The 22523-nt window shown below is 39.1% G+C and overlaps 1 protein-coding gene across 1 annotated transcript in view; it reads right to left on the bottom strand.

Annotated features, from left to right (window-relative positions):
• Positions 1 to 339: 339 nt before the first annotated feature.
• Lrriq3 (leucine rich repeats and IQ motif containing 3) overlaps positions 340 to 22523 on the bottom strand; it is a 67233-nt gene continuing 45049 nt past the window's right edge. The window contains exons 6-8 of the mRNA XM_038311422.1: positions 19641 to 19770; positions 3553 to 4279; positions 340 to 884 (exon numbers count right to left, since the gene is read on the bottom strand). Of these exons, the coding sequence (XP_038167350.1) occupies positions 737 to 884; positions 3553 to 4279; positions 19641 to 19770 (1005 nt within the window). The 3' untranslated portion in view covers positions 340 to 736. The remainder of the gene's footprint in view (positions 885 to 3552; positions 4280 to 19640; positions 19771 to 22523) is intronic.

Raw genomic sequence — 22523 nt, 5'->3', positions numbered from 1 at the left:
TAAAATAAAAAAGGTAGAAAAGCCCAGGGGAAAATATAGATAAAGAGAAACAAGATGATTTAAGTTAGAAAAGCTGGCTAGAATCAAGCCATGCTAAGGCCTGGCATTGATAAGTAAGAATAGGTTTCCATGTGTTATTTTGGAGCTGGGTGGAGGCCCCCAAAGAGTGAAAACAAAAACCAAAAAGATACATTATATCGTCTAAATCTTATGGGTATAAATAACTGGTACACTGGTGAAACCTGTATTTTTGAAAAAGAAAACTCAGAACTTGTTTTAATAAGATAATAAGGAAATACATTATAATTCAATAAATGAAATTGGGTAATTAATGTTTTTGCTGCATATAATGTCTTAATAAAATTCAGCAATAAGAAAGGAAATTAGTAGAAGAAAATTGAAAATATTTTCATAACTTGCCATCCTCAGAGCCTAGGGAACTCTGCAGTCATTAGGAGCCTTCTTCATGGATGATGTCACATAGTTTTGGTTCCTTCTTGAACATATGGATACATAAAATCCTTCACAAGTGCAAATTCATAAAGATTCCAGATTTGCATTATGATCAGTATGAAAAGCACTTGAAACCCCCTTCTCTTTCAACCTGAGCACGTTTATACCCAGACCCATCGTGTGTAGAGCCCGTCTTCCAACTATTCTTTCAAGTTTCTTTAAAGAAAAATAGTGGCCAAATTTACAATTATCATGGGGTGTGAGCTGGTGCTGGCCCTTCTGGCTATCTTTTAAGAGACTTGGAGGTATAGTATGTCCTAATAAAGTCAACCTTCGCTTTAGCCTCCTCTAGCCGTGCGCAGCCTTTCTGAAAGAGGAGTGTATCGATAACAAATTTCTCTTCACAGTGTCTTTTACGAACTTCTTCAGCCCTATGGGAAATGAAAAAGGAAAATCAAATAGTTGCAGATTACTGAAATCATACAAACTGGGCTGCCATGAACTAATGTAGATGTTTTCAAACAGACACTATGAGCAGCAAAAGGCCAGAGCTCAGCCTATATAATAGATTATATTACTACATGATAACAAATTCATGTTGTACCAATATTTGAGATTTCCACTGCAAACACCTGAGAATATTCCCACAGTTCTGCTTAGATTTCCCCTAAAGCATCCACAATGCCTGTGTTATAAAGAGCATAACTTCTTCCCAAGAGTCAGGAAGCCCACGTTCCTTTCATGCTTCGACAAGGAAAAGCATGCATTCGCTCAGAATTTCTTTGCTATAGCCCCGACCATCCAGTACCTTAGCATGTAACTGTATTTGGAAATGGGACTTTTGAGATGTAACTGTAGATTAATGAGTTCATGTAGGTGAGTTCAAATCCAACATGGCTAATGCTACAAAGATAAAAGAAACACAAACTAGTAATGTGTGCTCAGAGAAGAAGACATGTGAAGCCAGAGTAAGGTCTCAGCCTTATCCTCAATCAGGTGCAGAAGCTGGGGAAAGTCACATCTATGTGCACTCCCATGTCAGAGCAGTCAGAAAATCAGTCTATCTACTCAGAATGCACATAACAATCTGAAGGTTATGTATCCTATCTTAGAGGGGAGATGCCTAAGGTTGGCATTCGACAGATGAGGATCATCACATAACTTATGTAAACATGTGGTGAAGGCCAAGGAATAAAATGTTGTTAGATTTTATCCTCAAATAAATAGGAAATAGTTTAACAGCTCAGAGATAGAGCAGTTCATAATAAACAGAGGCTTTTTTGGATGTATGTGAAGGTAAGTTATAAGCTAGTATTAATGTGAAAAGTGCTTAGAGCACCTTTCACGTTAGTATATTCTTGTCACAAAAAGGGAGAGGTTGTCTTATTACTTTGGAAATTATAAATCTACAAGATGCTGTTTGTAGGAAAGCTTTATAAACCAGGATATAAAGATCACAGTGAATGTTGCAGTTTGAATATGAAATGTTCTCTGATGGCTCACGTGCTCAACAATGCTCCCAGCTGTGGAATTTTTTTTCACTTGGTTTGAGTAGGGTTCTTTGTTTCTTATTGGTTTTCTGTTTGTTTATTTTGAAGTGTGTTTGTACGTGTGTGTGTGTGTGTGTGTGTGTGTGTGCGTGTGTGTGCGAGAGAGGGAGAGAGAGGGAGAGAGAGAGAGAGAGAGAGAGAGAGAGAGAGAGAGAGAGAGAGAGAGACTTTAAACTGGGGTGGCTAGGGAGGTAGAGAGGACCAGAAGGAGTTTGGAGAAGAAACTAACATAATCAAAATATATTATATGAAAAGAAATTAAATTTAAAAGAGAAAAAGGAATAAACTCCCCCCAAAATCGATGTGGAAACAGGTGCAAATGCCTTTTGAGTGTATAGCAAAGGAGATTTTTTTCTCCTATGTTGCATTATAGATGGAGAGTCTAAAGAAGAAAGGTAGTCACACACGGACAACAGCCATCTTCGTGCCATGTGCCTCCCTGGAGAAAGGAGGGTATCTTTATGTCTATACAGACAGCACATTATCAGTCAATGGATACAGTAAGTGCTGTCATTTTCCCTGTAACACAGACAGTTACTGCTTCACATTGCAGGCTTGCCAGGCCCTAGCAAAATGCACAGTGGAGAAAAGTGAGATAATGTGAGGATAGTCAGAAGGGTAAGGAAAGGAGAGGCATTTTCTATATTGTCTGTAAAAAGCTTGCTGTTATGGGGAAAGATTAAAACAAAAAAGAAGGTAAACAGCAGAAATTTTAAATTAAGAAAACTCCAGATTAAAACAGAATAAATTGCCTGAAACATCCTTTCAGATATCCTGTGAACAATGGCAAGCTATCCACTTCAATTAAGAAATTACAGTCAGAACCATTGAAGAGTTGACAGAGTGCTTGTCTTAATTGTATGAAGTCCTGACTTCAATCCAAGTCTTCATCATCACAAAAACTGGGTACTGAAATATGATTTGACATACAAGAAATCCTAGCCCTCTGGAGGTGCAGGCAGGAGGATCTAAAGTTCAAAGTCACTCTCTGACACACAGCGTGACGTCCACCTATGCTACCTGAGACCTTATCTCACACAAACAACAACAAAACCAGAAGCAGTTAATATTTACAGTTGACAGACAGAAATAAGTGCAAGGGAGGAGAATAGAGGTGGAGTTCTGGGTGCAAAGGATCATGTGAGTTCTTAGATATCCAGATTAAATTAGGAGAGACACAGACAAGTGGAGACGGTTCTATCTCAGACATTGGCAGAAATCAGAAGACAGGAGGGAAGAGCATTACCAGTGTGCAGGAGGGACTGGAGTGTGCTGCCATCACTGCCGAGAGCAGGACAGCAGTGATTACCTAACTGTGCAACTATAAACAAAGCAGGTTTTCTTCAAGAATGTTAAGAAATGGAAGAATTCTTTTGTTTCCCAATCCTTAGTAACAAGCCAGCACATAATCTTCGCCTTTTAGCTTGCTTCTGTTGTTCAAGTACAAAGTGTCAAGCTAAAAAACAAAATGCATCCAAGGAATTCAACATGGACTGTAAATCACAGAGGACTAGGGCTTGGCTGTGCTTTAGCTTAGCCGTGTGCCTACCTCATCTCCTTCATCTGCCTTATCAAACTTTGCTTGTATTTTTCTGTTTTCCATTTCTTGTTGACGTTCTGGCACTTCTGTTTTAAGTCGGCCATGTTTTGCTTCATTCTGTCAACTTGGATGATTCCTCTGAGCAGAAGGGACCGTTCATTGCTGATGGTCTGCACTAGAGAATGATCTGCAGCATGTAGCTTTTTTTCAGCTAGAAATGTAGTTTTCCGCTCTCTAACTTTTTCAAGGTAAGCAAGTTTTTCCTTCCAAAGTTGCCGTAAGCCTCTCTGGATTATCTCATTATCCTTTTCCATTAGTTTTTGTGCCATATACGTCTTCTTCCTTAAGTTCTCTCTAATGTTGAGCCTAGCTCTTTCCTGGGCAATTTGTGCTTTAATTACGGCTGTTGATTTTTCTGATTGTTTTTCTTGATGCTTTCGTTCTGAGTGATATTTATCAAGATCATTAAATATGTGGAGCTTCATGCCTGTCCTCTGTGAGGTTAAAAACTCTCTCCTTTTCCTCAGCTGCTGTAGAGTCTCTCTTTCAATTGCTGGCTTTGGACGAGTGCCAGGCAGGGGCTGGAGGTAATCCGGGAAATAGTCCCATTTCATCTCCCTCAACATTGCACCATACTTGAGTGATCTAGGGGAATATAAAGGAGACTTCACAACAGATATCCTAAACCTAGTGTCCACTTCTTCATCCTCAAAGTCAGATTTAGACTCCTTCTGACCTATAACAGAGCAGACAGAAAAACAACGTAAGAACTAAGCTTATTTTCTCTTCAAAATCCTTTGGAAGCTACATAAAATACATTGGGAGTAATGTAATCACTTTAAGAAAATGTTCCCCATGTTTTGACTTGTGATAGATGAGAAACTCTCACTACAGAATCTTCCCACATGACGTACTTCAGAGGCAGCACTCCTCAGTAGTGCCGCTTCAGCTCACACGTGTCACTCAGACATAGCATTTACTACTAAGGATACAGTACTAGGTCACAGCTTTTATGCACTTGGGCATAGTGTTTACATGCTCAGAAATATGTTTTATGGAGTTAGACATCATTTTTAATATATTTAGACACAGAATTCTGTATAGTTTGCTAAAATAAAAACCTCACATTAATTAAACTGAAGAAATTACAGGGAACAAACACAGCATGAGTCAGGTAGCATCCATCACCAGCGGTCACTGAGAGTCCTCTGCTCTGTGCTATGAGCCGCTGCATTAATTAGTTTATCATTGGCCAATTTGTACATGGTCTGGACTGGTCAGAGCTCTATTGCTGTGGTTGGCTCTGATTGGTTCTTCGTTTCAAAATAATTCTCCTATTACGCTATTAGTTTTGTGCACGTACTGAGTGTGTTAGCTGAGGGATCTTGGGCCAGGCAGCTTTAGGTCAAATGTAGAAGAGCAGTATTATCCTGTGTTTTGCAGTGGGACTGTTATTAGTTAACTTTTATTTCTAACTATAGTGAAATCTAGTGGCTGCCATCCAAATGTTTGTCCTCCATTTTCGAAAGACATCTACAACGTTCAGTCCCTTTGCTTTGCTACTGCGTGCCAGGGTGAGAGGAATTTCTCCCAGTAGGGAACAAAAACGCATTGTCTCATCTTGTGCAAGGCCATTAAAGGACACACGTCTCCTCCGCTGTCTTCTGACCACTGTACAAACCTGAGGATGACACAGGCCCAGAAGAAGCTGTGGGGTAAAAGAGTTCCTGGTAATAGAGCCACCAGCCAAAACACAAGCCATACACCAGAATTATCAAGCTGAGACTCTGATGGAGCCAAATAAAAGTTAGAACCAGGCAGAAGACCAAATTCACTTCTGGGTCTCTTTGTTATGACAGCCAGCCTGACTAATACAATAACTAACATTCTGTTGTTTCCATATTTACTCTTCATAAATCTACTGGTAAAGAGGGAAACATAGTTATAAAAGATTATATAAGCCACAGATATGAAAGCATACTAATATCAGGAAAGAAATGCTTCCTGTGTGAGACTGCCTTCCTTTGCTTGAGATTGCATCTGGAACTACAGTGCATCATCTCTCTTCCAGGATTCCCTTCATGTCTTTATGTTACAGTGATCATGCTAAAGCAGACAGTGGTGAAGTTGGCCATGAAGAAAAGCATGCTGTCTGACACAAACAAGCAGATGGAACAGAGAGGAATGACAGGCATTTTAGCTAAAGGCCTAAAGGATATCCATGTAAGGAGATGAAGCAGTGTATACCATTAAATAATAAAATAAGCAAATAATTGAAAATGCAGTATTTGAAGATACAAAGGCAAAGTATCCAAAGATAAATATAAAGGATGGCTAAGGACAGACAGTGGAGCCTGTGTGGTGTCTGCTGGAACAGCCCAGCGGGTCTTCTGTATCTGTGACCACACTCTACATGCAGTAGTGCTCCAGAGAGCACGCATGATTAGCGTCTACATTCCTGTAGTGTGCCTCGGAAACTTTTGTGCCTTTTGTACAAAAGAAAACAAACTTTAGTGTCTTCTCACTGGCAGGATGGAGGCCGGTGCTTACAGCTGTGAGTCCCACTATGAAAAGGACCAGTCGTAGAAGGAGCTGTCCTTATACTACATACACCATATTCACCAATCACCGGGCCTTCAGGTACATTTATATTTTTAAATAATGCCGTTTGTTCTGCTGTCTGTTCAGATTATTTTCACTTTTAATGTCATTTATACAGTATTTTTCTATAATCAATAAACAAGGAAGGAGTCTTCAAGCCTTATGTCAGTTTCTTCACCATGTAGTTGGTCACAAGCCATCAAAGGCAAGCAAGGGGAACAAAGTAGACATAGGGCTCTTTAGGGAGATGCAGCTCCTTTGATTAAACTCCATCTTATTATTCTACACAAAATTAATATCATAGAGTGATAACTCTTCAGCAGTTACAGTTGTTGGAAGAAAGGGTGGACAAATGGAGACACTAATCTGGTTCTCAGGAGTAAAATGGCTTGAACTGCTTAAAGCCTTGAATATGGAGCCAATTTGACCAGGTTAAAATCCTACTTCTACTGCCATGTGGCCTAGGAACATAACTTGATTCTCTAGTTTTCATGCTTATATAAAATCTTGTGTAATTTATATGCCTAATTCTTTTATACCAATTCATGTAAACCTGTGGACTCTTTTTTCTGTTGGGGAAATGTTCAGAACCTCTTTCCAATTCTCTTTATTATGTTTTTTTCTGTCACTGAAATATATGAGTTTTTATGCTTTTTATATATCTTCCCATATCTGATATGCAATGCATAAGTATTTCTTCCATTCCATGCATTATCTTTTTGTTTTATGTATTATTTCTTTGTTATACAGCAAATAGTTAATTTGATGCAGTCTCACTTATTTTATGTATATATAAAAATAAAGGGTTGTTAGGATTCTTGTCAAAACTCATGTCTTCTCTTCTCTCTAAAAGTGTTATAGTTCCAGGTCTTATAATAATTAAATTTCTAGTCAATTGAAAATTGCCTATTTGTAAAAAATATAAGACAAGAGTCTTCTTTAAAAAAATGTTTTGAAGTATAGATGTCCAGCTTTTCCAACACTGTGGTACTAAGCCACATTCTTTGTTAATTATTTCAGTATCTTTGTCAATTGCTGGCACACATGACCTTTGGTTCATGTCTGTTTTGGTGACAATAGAGCTTTAAGAATTATCGTTATACTTCTAAATACAACCATTTTAATTAGAGACAATTTCTATTTTATAAGAAGAGTCCCAAGTTCTTTCACAAGATTTAGGAATAAGAAGGAGGTTATAGAGATCAATAATAAGTGAATATGATGTCTAGAAATAGCTTTAACCAAAGATGAGAGATTTCTCCAACATGAAACTTATGAACATTAACAAAAGCCATCTGAAATATCGCTGTTCATCTTCTTGTTCTGTTCCCTTCTGATGACTCTTGTGTGTTAGTCTTCTCATGGGTTTCTTCCATGTCTCAACTCTGCTAATGGTATCAATCATTTCCACTGGACCCTAGTGAGAGCATCATGATAGGAAAGAGAGTGGCTATGTTCAATTGAGGAGATGACAAAGGACATTTCAGTAGACAAATTACAGGTGATGTGGGGAAGAAGTTCCTTTGGTGATGTCCATGATTCCTCCAATCATACACAAATCCACAATGGTGATCACAGCACTGTGCATAGGAGTTTAGACCTGAACTCTTGGTGACCACACATACAGCAGCTCTTCTGTAGTCTAGAGTAAGTCAGTGCTACATAAAATGTTTTAGTAATATTGTCACTGCTCAGGTTTTGCTTGTTTCAGCAGACATTTCTAGGAAACACATTCTCACAGCAGTCTTCTGCCAGGAACTGAACAATGAAAATATCAATGTACATGTTAACACCAAACCTGAAGACTCTCAGAGTCCCAAGCCCAGATAACGAGCTATAGACAACTAATGACTCCCAGGCATGAGCCCCTAAATTGTTTATCTAATACAAAGGGGTCAACCCTGAGGTCATACACAAAACACAAAAGGAGACTCAGCATGACGCATATACGTTTGTGTATCTGTGGGTGTGTGCGTGTGTGTAATGATTATTAAAAAAAAGCCATCAATCTGAGAAGGAGATAGGGGAAACATAACTTGAGGGGGGGCTGGAGGCAAGAAAAGGGACAAAATTATATAATTATATTTTAATTAAAATTATATTAACAAAAATGTTTAATAATATTAGATTTCAAGTTAGCATCCTATTTTTTAATTGATGAAAGGTTAATAAACATAGCTCAAGAGAAATGGGCTAAAGGTTACCTATCTATCCATGTGGAGGGAGCACAACCTTTGGATACGGAGGACACTGACAGAAAACAATAGGCACTGTCATGTTGTGGTGTGAAAACAAAGAGCAGAGGTGACATCGGCACATGCCGTTCTCCATGTCTTACTTAGGCTGAGTGCAGAAATGCCAGCAGATACAAGGGTGCATATTTTCCAGACATTGCTTGACCCTGCTACTGAAATAGCATTTTATTCAGCTTACTGCATCATGGGAAATATGACTCACATGGTTCAATTTAACATTCCTCATTCATATAGTAATTTTTTAAATTTAGACTAAAAAGAATTGGTATTTGAAATGTACTTTTAGAAATCACAGATACTTCACTGATTTAAATAGTAGTCCTGAAAATACATAAAAACCAGATATTAGCGTAATTCCTAGCTGTGCTGAAACACCACAATAGGGTGAAATATTATGGTGGAAAATTGAGCATGACCACAGGTGTCCCCTGAGACTCCCGTATCCTTGATGCACCAAGAGCCTTCAGCACTCACCAATGATGACTGTTCCTCCTATCCTCAGGTTACAGCACCATCTTTAACAAAGCGTGAAAATGGAAAACCTTCCTGTGTAAAAGTTATGCTTGTTTTTCTCATGACTCATAACAGAGCACAGATCTGCCCAATAAGCTCCCCCAGGTAAGATGAGGGCCATGAAAGGCTGCTATCCCTGCCGAGGAGACATGAGGTACATGCATCATGGGAAGAAACAATGGAGCCCTCCAGGCCTGTCACAGAAACCAGCCCATTCGTGAAGAAACCTTTTCTAGTTTGTCACAATCCTTTACTATACTTCTTCTTCTTCTTTTTTTTTTTTTTTTTTTTTTTTTTAGTTTTTTTCCTTTAGAAGAAGCCTAAACCGGGCGGTGGTGGCGCACGCCTTTAATCCCAGCACTCGGGAGGCAGAGGCAGGCGGATCTCTGAGTTCGAGGCCAGCCTGGTCTACAAGAGCTAGTTCCAGGACAGGCTCTAGAAACTACAGGGAAACCTTGTCTCGAAAAAAACCAAAAAAAAAAAAAAGAAGAAGCCTAAAAATATCTATAAAATAAAACAATGAACTATTATCACTATTGTTTGACTGGGTAACAGAGGGTCACTGGCATGGCTCTCACCCATACATGAGGATTTAAATGCACGCCTTATTTGTAAACTAGGAAGTTAGGCCTACCTGACAAATACAATCCTCCCCTAGAAACTAATAACTGTCCAAAGTGCAAATAATGATAAGAAGAGAAGTCCTCACCCTGCTAGCTCTGCCTCAAGCTAGTCTTTTTCTGGCTCCCTTGTGGTTTGATAATCAGCTGGAATATGTGAGCAGACCTGGGGCATTATGAAGACCTTCACTTTCTGTAGACTGGAGTACCCAGGATTGCTGTGCTCTCTTCTAAAACAAACACCTTCAAGTAACATTTATAGAAGGACACCTCAGAGGCCCAATGAAGCAAGTTCCAATGCAGAAATAAATACAGTGTTAAAAGCCAGACAGAGCCTTCAAAAGATCATATATATTCACAGTCTCTTATAAAATATCTTGACTTCTTAATTACTACCTCAAACCATATTACAGCTAACTTCTCTCTCTCTTCTGAATTATTTATTTCTACTTTATGTCATAACAATTCAGTCTGATACATTAATTATCCCACTATTTTAATTTCTTTCTAAATAATGGGCTTATTATATTCAAAACTACATGGGCATTTATCTAGTCTTGAGTCTCAGTTCTCAATTTTAGTGTTCCACTAGTGCAGAAGATGCCAGTTTCCCTTTCCTGGCAGTCACTGGAAATATCATGCGGTCTCACTGAAGAACCTGATAGATACAGCTTTCTAAAATTAATTTGGTTGCATATTCTAATTTTTTATCCTTCAAGAATCCTATTCATATTTTAGCATAATTGATACACAGAGGTGGAAAACAAGGCATTCCTACTAAACTCCTTCTAGTTCCTAGTTCTTACTTTTGTTGTATAGTTTAGTTTTTTAGATTTGAGAATTATTTTTAAATACATTATACCTATCTTTCTTTTTTCATGGTTTATTTTTTTATATTTAAAAATTTCCATCTCCTCCCCTCCTCCTTCCCCTCCCCTCCCCTTCCCTCCACCCATACCCCCCTCCCTTCCTCTCCAGGCCAAGGAGCCATCAGGGTTCCCTACTCTATGTTAAGACCAAGGTCCTCCCAACTCCCCCCAGGTCCAGGAAGGTGATCAACCAAGCTGAGAAGGCTCCCACAGAGCCCGTCCATGCAGAAGAATCAAAGCCCAGCGCCATTGTCCTTGGCTTCTCAGTCAGCCACCACCGTTGGCCACATTCAGAGAGTCCGGTTTGGTCGCATGTTCCATCAGTCCCATTCCAACTGGAGTTGGTGATCTCCCGTTAGTTCTGTCCCACCGTCTCCATGGGTGAATGCACCCCTCACGGTCCTGACTTTCTTTCTCATGTTCTCCCTCCTTCTGCTCCTCATCAGGACCTTGGGAGCTCAGTCCAGTGCTCCTATCTTTCTTTAATCCAAAAATTGTTTTCTGTGATAACCATAACCATTAGATAACAAATTTTCTCATACAAATAAATGAGAAAGTATATGAAAAATTGAAAATTTATTGTGTTTCAGGCATATCTTTTAAGAAAGGAGGTGAGACATTAAGAAATATATTGTGTCTGGTCTCAAGAAAGTTCTCTTGAAGCAGGGAAAATAGGAGAGAAGAAAAGCTTCAAATAAGGACCAGTGTTCTAGTGAAGATGGGCAATGATGGTCAAGGGGTTCTATTCGGTGGAAGAGGAAGACATTTTAGGAAAAATTGACTTAATCCCGAATGAGAAGAGTAAGAAGGAACAAGAGAATAGCTGGGGCAGACAGTGATGAGAACTGCAGAGGAAAGATTAACTACATTAAGATCATAAGGCCGCAAACTGCAAGACAGACCCCAGTGAGCAGTGAAGAAGGTCAGGTGTTGCGAGCACTCTAGGCCACAGGAAACGGTGAGCGCTGCCGCCACGTAAATACAGAAGATCTGTGATTATTTCTACAATAAAGAGAGCACATTTGAACATGGATCACAAGGATTTAAGAGGGTGACTGGTTAAGAGACAAGCAGGTGGTTCAAACAATTTGTGTTGATACACAACAAACCTATAGAATAATACAAACATGTGGAATGCTTCATATATAAAACCAGAGGGCTTGCTGGTGAATTACATGGCATCATAAAAAATAAGCTATCAAAGATTAATAACAGTATCTAGATTGCATGAATAGGTAGGTAGTGGCAATGTTTGTTGGGAAAAGGACGTCTGGAAGAAAAGACACTCTTGGTAAACTATATTAAGAATGCACGTAGCATGCTGTTCCGACGGTGTATAGTATCTGTCCCAAAGCACATACGCAAACATTTTACTAATTAAAAAGCATAATTAAATTCATTCCCAAAACATATTTTAAATTTTATTAATACATTTTCAAACTGTTGTCTTCTTGCAATAAAAATATTGCTTTGGACTGACACAAGTTCTCAATATACATGATTATTAGGAACTGCCATCCTCTGCAAGAGCAGCGCACACTCTTCAGGTTCCGTTCATCTGTGCAGCTCTCTCGGTTGTCTCCTGAAAACTGTACTGCTTTAGGAGAGCTATTCAAGACCATGTTTGTCTGTAATCTCTCAGGGGAACTATTATTTTTTGTAGACTTCACATAAATCTAATCCAATTTTCAAATTTACAAATAAAGAATAGTTAACATTAAGACAATGAAAATAACTTCACAATTCTTTGGAACTATTCAAGTTGATTTTAAATTAAATGAAACACGTGTGTCTTAGTAGCCAACTGGTTAGTGAGTGCTTATAGTTACTTCGGTTGTTGTGATTTGGCTTCTGCTCCTGACAGCCATATTGCAACACCATTTTGTTTTATTTCATAATCCTTTGGAGACATTTAAGTTACTGTAAATGTTAACGACTGAGCTATCACAATACACACTGGAGCCCATGTCAGGGTAAAGCAGCTTTGTCTTTGGCACGAGAAAGTTACAGTTGCACTCACTATCTTGGTGAAACTTTTCCATGAACAAGACTTTGTTTCCTTGTTAACAGTCTTGTGCTCATAAATATACATAAACACACACATCGTATACAATCAGCACTCATGTAACTGTTGACTTTACACCAGTCTCATAGACTTGATAACTTTGTGCATTATGTATTGGTGAATATGAGTTGTCAATTTTAGTTTTCTTTATATATTAAAAATGCTTTGTCTCTGAGTTCGAGGCCAGCCTGGTCTACAAGAGCTAGTTCCAGGACAGGCTCTAGGAACTACAGGGAAACCCTGTCTCGAAAAACCAAAAAAAAAAAAAAAAAAAAAATAAAATAAAAATGCTTTGAGCATAGGGAGATTGTTGCATTCTATAAACATATATTTAGAACCAATGCTTCTATTTCTAATAAAAAGAACTACTCATTAGCATTTTGACAAGGTTGTGTGCATGACTCAGCTGCTATGGTCACTTGCCGATGCACACATCAATGTGGATAGAAGTCTTGCTTATCACTGCCATGTTATCTGTTTCTTGATGTGGGATGCTCTTCTGTATGCTGTGAATATGTTTTATTGATATTGGTTAATAAGGAAGCTGCTTTGGCCTATGGCAGAGCAGAATAAAGCCAGATGGGAAATCAGAACAGAGATAGAGAGAGTAGGTGGAGTCAGACAGATGCCACATAGCTGCCAAAGGAGACAGACACTGGAACCTTACGGGGAAAGCCACAGTATCATGGTGATACACTGCATAATAAAGATGGGTTAATTTAGCTAGCTAGGAATACACATAAGCTATTGGCTAAGCAGTGCTGTAATTAGTATAGTTTCTGTGTGATTATCCCCATCTGAGCAACTGGGAAATGAAAGAGCAGTCTCTGTCTACAGTTTCTACCTATCATTTCTTCATATATGCATTCCACAATTTTCAGAATCTATGTTTCAAAGTTTATTATATATTGCCAAAGTGTTGACTTTGAATTTCAGTAAATATGCCTCCTCGTTACTAGTAACACATTTTTTTCAATCTATTTGGGAGGCTATTAATATAGTCACTTGAGGCCCAGTATCTCTTTCTAGCAGGTTAGTCACATAGCATTTAAAACTCCAAAACTCAAGCATGGCTACGTTCAAAAATGTACATAGAATGTTTTTATGCAATATGGCCATCCTTGCCTTCTCAGATTATCAATTTATGCCCCATAACAGTGGGCATTTGACTGTGCTTTACACCTGTGCTAGAATGAGGAACAAGTTCCTTAGCCACAATCTATTAACTAGACCTATAATATAAGTCTCTAACCAAATTTAAGAAAATCTGAGAATTTAATAAAAAATAAAAACATAAAAAATTAGTCACCATCAACCTGTTGCTCACCTTGTCCAGACATTCAACACACTGATCAGACTGCCCAAGAGTCCCAATGACAGCAGAATCTCCATGCGTAATGCAGTGTCTCCCAAAAGGTATGCATAATATTTTAGTATAAAGATATAAACCAAAAATTCAAGTCTTCTTTCACTGGTCCCATGTGCCCCATAGACATGCTAGTTACATGTAAAGAAGAAGAGAGAAATCTCAGGTAGCAGAGCACAGCACAGCACACACAAAGCTGTGCACAGGTCTCACACTGGCAAGTGTCACTGGTTTCTGAGCTCCCCTCATACTACTTTCCCTGAGTTCCTTTTGAGATTTCTGAGTTTCTGCTTTGTTTATCTGCTCCATGAGCTATGAATCACATGGGAACCTGGGTAAGCACTTCAAGTGCAAGCTACAAGAGCCTCCCATCTGCATGTGTGTAAGATTAGAAACTCTCCCTGTTTTCCCTGATACCACTCCTTGTTGCTGCGGGTATTTGATCTGTGGCATTCTACCAGTTCCGGATGCCGGGAGTCACACCAAGGCTCTTGCCGAGGCACATGCAGTGCTCAGACCTTTGTGCTCATCATGGTCTCACTGCTCCAGGAACTGAACAGAAGCTGCTATGAGGCTCTCCAGGAATGGTGAACCAGAAGTCCGTCAGCATTTTCATGGGTCTCTGTGTGCAGGCTGCACTGGGCAGGATTTTAGCACTTGGGTTTCTGTAGATTTCTTTCCCAGCATATGAGGCCTTGATTTGGATTTCTCCATTATCAAACTTTACTTTGCAAGTCACAGCTTTCCCATACCAGTCTTTTCTCCATATGGTGAATGGCCACATACCATCAAGTACCACGAACAGAATCACTACTTAGTTTCCTGACATCTTTGCTTTTAGCAACAGAATATCTGGCATATCAATGGCCTTTCACGTATTACAGGGAAATATTTGGTATTCAAAACATATGACGCTGTGGACCAGCTCTGCCTGTGCCAGCACGGCCCACCACTGGTCTCACCACAGACAAACCCTACGGTGAGGCTGGTCAATGCTTTAGAATGCATGCATGTCAGGAAGCCCGCACAGTGCATGTGTGCTCTGAGCATTATAAAGAAGACAGTTGAATAATTCAATTTCTTTTTTTTTCACTCTGAAATGAGGAGTTCCACTTTTGCTCACAGTCAGGTGGAGAGACAGCTCACATAATTCACACCTAACTTTGCAGGAGGTTGGCAGCAGACTGGAGCGCATGAGCTATGTGGCAATATTGATTAGTTACAAAATAAATCCAAATACAATTTGATTTCTATATGATCTTATGCCACTCTGTTGCTGTCAGTAACATTAAGAACAAAGAAATGTAAATTATTATATAGAAGGAAAAACAAAATACAACATTACTTAATATTAAATTGAAAAGGAAATTATTTTTAGTTTTACATACATGTGCACTCAAATTGCTCATCTGAAGTGATTTAATCGGCATTACTTTAGATCCTAGCTAATAGTCACCATCCAAACAAAAATATGAGGGGTACATCAAGGACTGTCACGATTGTGTGAAGTCGACAAGTGGGCTGAAGTTACCAAGGCATGACCAGTGAATCTGGAGGAAACGGTTGGAGCACAAAATGGAAACAGAAAATTTTCCGAGATTTCACTTCAGAATCTTAAGTAAATCTAGAGAAAGACAGAGGATGTAATGGAGGAAAATAACTGTATTAGTGTGATCACAGATACCTTGTCAAGGTGACCTTCAAATAATTAACCCTGTGATCTTATACTTTGAATAAGAAATGTTCTCAGAAATATCATTTATGCAAAAGCTGGTGCTTCCTATCAGAGTTGAGCTCAACCTCCCTAGCTATCAGGGAAATGCAAATCAAAACAACTTTGAGATATCATCTTACACCTGTCAGATAGGCTAAAATCCAAAACACCAATAATAACCTTTTCTGGAGAGGTTGTGGGGTAAGGGGTACACTCATCCATTGCTGGTGGGAATGCACACTTGTGCAACCACTTTGGAAAGCAGTGTGGCGGTTTCTCAGGAAATTCGGGATCAACCTACCCCAGGACCCAGCAATTCCACTATTGGGAATCTACCCAAGAGATGCCCAATCATACAACAAAAGCATATGCTCATCTATGTTCATAGCAGCATTATTTGTAATAGCCAGATCCTGGAAACAACCTAGATGCCCTTCAGTGGAAGAATGGATGAAGAAACTGTGGAATATATACATGCTAGAATACTACTCAGCGGTAAAAAACAATGACATCTTGAATTTTGCAGGCAAATGGATGGAAATAGAAAACACTATTCTGAGTGAGGTAACCCAGACCCAAAAAGATGAACATGGGATGTACTCACTCATAATCGGTTTCTAGAGAACTGGCTTCTGTACAGCTGCACAGGACATGTAAAAGGTCTTCAGAAATGAAGACCACCGCTTCTACAAATTCCTTCCTTCCCAGTTCTAATGAGGGTTAAAGAATGTTAGAATTTCAGATACTCTGACTTCAGCTGGGTGTAGCCTTTCAGCCACAAGGCATGTTTCTGAGTGTACAATTTCTAATGTAAATATATTCTTGTATAGATTCTAATATGCATTGTTGAGTATTACAATAATTTTGACCAATATGAAATGTGTTCATCAGTCACATGAAGGTCAATATTACCTGTAAATTTTGACTTATAATGAAAAAGAAAAGTGAAATTATTTTGTTAGATAAATAAAATTAAAATTGGAAGTATCCAAAGCACAAATCTAAGGTAAGGAGATAGGCGCAGATATTTGTTAGTAGTAAATACTTTGTGCAACCAGTATCTTGGGTAGTATTCACAAAAAACTTCAGTGACACCCAGGATCTCACACTGAACTAACTAGTATATTCAATATATATACTACATGAAATGATACAGAGCATGTCATAATTACCACTACCAAGAGAAGTATGGAGGGAGGTACTCACTTCAGATTCTTTTTTTTTTTAATATTTATTTATTTATTATTCATCTGTGTGTATGTCTGTAGGCCAGAAGAGGGCAGCAGACCTCATTTACAGATGGTTGTGAGCCACCATGTGGTTGCCGGTAATTGAACTCAGGATCTTTGGAAGAGCAGGCAATGCTCTTAACCACTGAGCCATCTCTCCAGCCCCCTCACTTCAGATTCTTACAGTATTTCCACAGAAATGTCAGTTTACCCAAACGTGCACAAGCACTGTGTGGCAGTGAATTGTTTTGCCCTGCTTTGCTGTTATATTTTAAGTGCTTAACATAGTGAATAAAACCCTGAATAAAATAAAATACTATTTAAATTGCAAACTCTACTGGGACATCAGGAGGAAAGAGCTAGGGATCTGGCCCTACCCCCATTCATTTAATTACAATGTGGCTCTGACTAGGGAAAATGAGTACAACAAGTGAGCCAATTATAAAATCTCCACATCTCCAGGCGGTGGTGGCACATGTCTTTAATCCTAGCATGGGAAGGTGGAGGCAGGGGGATCTCTGAGTTCAACGCCAGAACAGTCTATAGAGTGAGTTCCAGGACAGTCAGGACTATGTAAAGAAATTCGGTCTTGAAAAACCAAGACAGACAGACAAACAGATTGATGTTGATGTACTTACTATATGTATGTATTGTATATAGTCATTGTACTTATTATATACAGCTTTTCTTATTTAGTTATAGCCTTTTTCTTTTTTATTTTAGATAGTAAGGGAAATGTAGTGATATTTCACTTGTAGCCTAATACATAAAGCTTGTTTGAAGTTTAGAGAGTAAAATGGCTGCACTGGTCAGCCTTACAGACAAGCACTGTTGACACACTCCTTCAATCCCAGCAGCCACACTAGTTTGCCATTGAAGCCAGGCAGTAGTGGTGCACGCCCTTAATCCCAGCACCAGAGAGGTATAGAAGACAGAAGTAGACAGCTCTCACACACAGTCTCTTTCTGAGATTCCTGGAGGCAAAATCGCTGCTTCAGACTAAGGTGGAGGTAAGAGCCAGTGGTTGACTGTTTTACTTTTCTGACCTTCAGGTTGAACCCCAATTTCTGTCTGTGGGTTTTTATTAATCATGCTACAGGTAATACATAAATAGGTAGGTAGGTAGGTAGGTTAATAGACAGACAGACAGATACTTCATGTCAACTGTGACTCATGGAAAACACAAATAACTTGTATTTTCGAGGAGAAACAAACCATGTTTGTTCATACTTTTAACTGGAAAGTCCCTGCTAAAAGCTCACACATGTTTAATAAGCAGAACACGTGACCTGTGCCGCCTCAAGAGTGTCACATGTGCTAAGCATTTTGGGTGTGTGGCACAGGTATTCAGTGTCATCACATGCCTATGTGTGGGGGAAAACTTGGACCTCTCAGGAGACATTACTTGGTTTTCTGAACAAAGGTTCATATTATTCAAGAGAATGTGGATTGTAAATATTCCTTTTTGTATCAGAGAGTACCTGCCCCATTACCTGACTGAATCCCTACAGAGTCAGGAAAGCTCAGCATTGAGGGAGACAGGTAAGAGGTACTGAGAGGTTATACAGTCTGTATGATAACAGTTCACCACAAGAGATCACAGCGTCTGCATGATTACATCACTCTAAGTTTATATAAGCAGAAAGTGACAAGCAGCACTTCCAAGGCTACAGTTTGGATGCAGCCATCTAGAGTCATTCATGTTTCATTTATTAATGGTTCTCATTATCTGCTAAAGACTTAAAATTGTCAACATTGAATATGCCAGCAAATAACTAAAAAAGTATATGGTTTCGTGAAGCCACATTGCTCATAAATATGTGACTTATTACAAATGACATTATGTTAATTGTATAAGGTCAGAAAATACATAATACAGCATCATTATATGTGGTTTCTTTTTTTTTTTTTTTTTTTTTTTTTTTTTTTCGAGACAGGGTTTCCCTGTAGTTTCTAGAGCCTGTCCTGGAACTAGCTCTTGTAGACCAGGCTTGCCTCGAACTCAGAGATCCGCCTGCCTCTGCCTCCCGAGTGCTGGGATTAAAGGCGTGCGCCACCACCGCCCAGCTATATGTGGTTTCTAATTGAATATTAATAAACCAGACATTTTAGCCATGGGAAGACTGATTATTCACAAAGTTACTGACACAGACGTCAGAATTTAAAAGTAACATTTACAAATTGGCATTAACTTCCCAGGTGCTGTTCACTCAGAGTTAAGTACTCTGAGATCCACTGACTGTCTCATGTCTTGGGTGAAGCTGTCAGGAGCCACTCCGTGTAAGTACACATAAAATCACACAATATGTAAAATTAAAGCTACCATAAATGTTACTTTTTAGAGGCTCTAGAGGGAAGAGGAGGGGTGGAGAAGAGAAAGAGGAGTCATAATCAAGAGATTATCATGAGAAACAAAAATCTATTTCAATAAAAGAAAAAAAAAGGGGAAAGGAAAGAAATCTGACATCCACCTGCTCTCCAGTGTTCACTCATAATTACTCGTTGAAAAAGCCAGGAGACGCAATAAATTCATCAAAGTTGTGTTTCAAAGCAACAGAGAGGAAACTTCTATAGAAACAAATGTTTCACTGCTGCCTGTGATGCTCCCTTTCCTGGGAGAATACAAGATTCACTTTTGGAGATCATTTACGACTACTCTGAGCATAACATACATTCAACAAAAGAGAAAAGAGAAAGAGTAATAATAAAGTTGACCACTTTAGTCAATGAATTAATTAATATTTTGGAAAATGTGCCAAGAATAATAATTTAAAAAACACAACATTAAGGTTTGATAGCTACTTGCTCAAGATCAGTGTTCCTGTTTCTTGTTGAATTATTTAGTTCATATCAAAACATACCAACCTTTCTGAGTGGGCGATCTTGGTGTTTTTGGTTTTCTGTCAATATCTTTTGTTTTCAATTCATTTGAAAGGCAGGAAATGTGTTTTATGTACTCAAGAGAGTATTTAAAGTCGGCAGGAGTACATCTTATCTGTGGAAACAAACAAAGGGATTGATGAGTTGTTTCTTGGTGCTGTAATAGAACACCTTGACAAAGGGTTTGCCTCCCAACTCCAGGTTCTAGTTCACCATCTGAGAGAAGTCAAGGAAGCAGGAACTTGAAGTAGCTAGTCATGTCATAGCCACAATAAAGGGCAAACAGCATGGAATTAGTGCATAAATGTTATGCTGAGTTAACTTTTTCCATTTGTATTATGGTTCAGAAACCTCTTCCTTTTTTATTAATTTTATTGAGCAATACATTTTTCTCTCTTCCCCTCCCTCCCTCTCCTCTCCTCTTGAACCTTCTCCCATGGTCCCCATGCTCCCAATTTACTCAGGAGATCTTGTCTTTTACTACTTCCCATGTAGATTATATCCATGTATGTCCTCATTGTTATCTAGGTTCTCTGGAATTGTAATTTTAGGCTGGTTTTCTTTGCTTTATGTTTTAAAACCACTTATGAGTGAGTACATATGATAATTGTCTTTCATAGCCAGAACCTGGAAACAACCTAAATGCCCCTTGACTAAAGAATGGATAAGGAAAATGTGGTATATTTACACAATGAAGTACTATGGAGCAGAGAAAAATGACATCTTGAAATTTTCAGAATCCTCTTCTTAAGAAATGGCACCACCTATGGTAGATGTGTTTTCCTACTTCAACCTAACCAAGATACCACTACCCCAGAGACACCCATAGGCCAAATTGATCTAGAAAATCTTCAGGGAAATTCCCCTTCCAGCTGATTCTAGATCATGTCAAGTGATTATAAAAACTAACTACAACAGATGTTATCAAATCTTTCAGAGTTCTCAAGGAGCTTTCTTATGTGTGACACAGTGTTATGATTTTGATTTTTTAAAAAAATCTGTAAGACAAATATCATCAAGAAAAACTTTAAAAGCACCATTGTTTATTCCTTTATTAGGCAATCTCATAGGAACAGTTAGTAATATCCTGGGGATAATTCTTTTGTTTCTTATTGTTTTCTTTTTGATTTTATTAGACTAAAAAAAAGACCAATCCAAATTCCCACTCCCTCTCCTCCTCCCATCCCCTCCACACATACCCTCCTACCCTACCCTTCCAATCCTAAGACAGCAAGGCACCTTGCCCTGTGGAAGGTCCAGGGCTCTCCCCACTACATCTAGGCAGAACAAGGTATCCATCCAAAGAGAATAGGATCCCAAAAGCTAGTACATGCAGCAGAGACAAATCCCAGTGCCACTAACAGTGGCCCCTCAGTCCACTCCAGTCATACAACTGTCAACCATATTCAGAGGGACTAGCTTGGTCCTATGTTTGTTCCTCCCCAGTCCCGCCGGAGTTGGTGAGCTCCCATTAGCTCAGGTAAACTGCTTCAGTGGATGACCCCTCATGGTCTTGACCTCTTTGCAGGCAGTGAAAGGAAGAAGCCATACCCATAAACAATAGACAAGATAGCTTGTCATAAAGCCTGAGGAAGGTTCAGTGGAAGAAAGGAAGGACACAAAATTACCGTACAGAACACCTAATGTACTATAAGAATGAATCTTGGAGTGGGACCAGAATAAATACATGCCTTTTAGTACGACCAGAACAGGTACATATGGGAAAACAACAGAGTGTGGATTAGAAAGGAGGGCCTGGAGACCAATGCAGCCCATGTCACAGTTGCAGCTGTGAGGTGTCAACAACACTGTGCTGTCTTCTCTCCTCTGCAGACTGTTCAGGGCAGTTAGAGATGGCTGTCATCCAGGACGCAGCATCAGGGAAACCCCTCATTCGACTGTCAATGCATCTCCACAGCCTCCATCCTGGAAAATGGTGTCCACATTTGTCTTAGAAAGATGGAGACAGAGAAATGATGCAGGGACCCAGGCTATGTTTCTAAATGAATTTCCCCATAGGTTCTTCAAAAGCTTCTGCTAAGATCTCATCGGTGGGCCACTTACTTAAAGAAGCAAATGAGGAATGCAGTCGGGGCAAAGTAGGGAGGAGGCATGGCTATAACAAAATAGGCATCCTGGTAAACAGGAAAACAAAACAAAACAAACAAAAACACCCATATTAGTAGACCATTAATAATGTATGTCACAGCTCAAAAATAGTGTTTTACAAAATGGTTACTCTGTGAGTGTGAGTATGTGTGTGTGTGAGTGTGTGTATGTGTGAGTGTGTGTATGTGTGAGTGTGTGTGTGTGTGAGTGTGTGTGTGTGAGTGTGTGTGTGTGTGTACACATGTGTGCCTTGGTACACACGTGGAGGCCAGAGTACAACTTTGGAGAGAGATGGTTCTCTCTTCCATGATGTAGTCACAGGAGACAAACTCAAGCTGTTGGGCTTAGGGGCAAGCTTCTTTACCTACTGAGCCATTTCATCTGCCAGGATATTATGTCTTCTCTGAGTAGACACACTGAATTCTGAAGGCCTGTGAATTCATGCTCGGATACCTCTGAGTCACTTGCTTTCTGTGTTATGGAAAACTTATACAGTACTGATAAGCTGTCATTGTTTTCTTCACCTCACAGATTCTTGCCATCATTTAATATCTAGAAAAGATATTGGCTGAGCTCATTTACTGTGTAAGGCCTCAGAAATATTTGTACTCAAGAGAATAAACTCATAACTTTATCCCAGTATAATCATGGCTTATCAGATGCTTGGACGAATGGTACCACCTTTATCTAAAAAGAAGTCACTTAAATTTCTAATAAAACTTTCAGGTGGAAAACCCCTTACATTTCCACTCTACCTAG

This window comes from Arvicola amphibius, chromosome 14 (assembly GCF_903992535.2).
Source record: "Arvicola amphibius chromosome 14, mArvAmp1.2, whole genome shotgun sequence".
Taxonomy (NCBI): domain Eukaryota; kingdom Metazoa; phylum Chordata; class Mammalia; order Rodentia; family Cricetidae; genus Arvicola; species Arvicola amphibius.
This window is presented reverse-complemented; position numbering and strand designations above follow the sequence as displayed.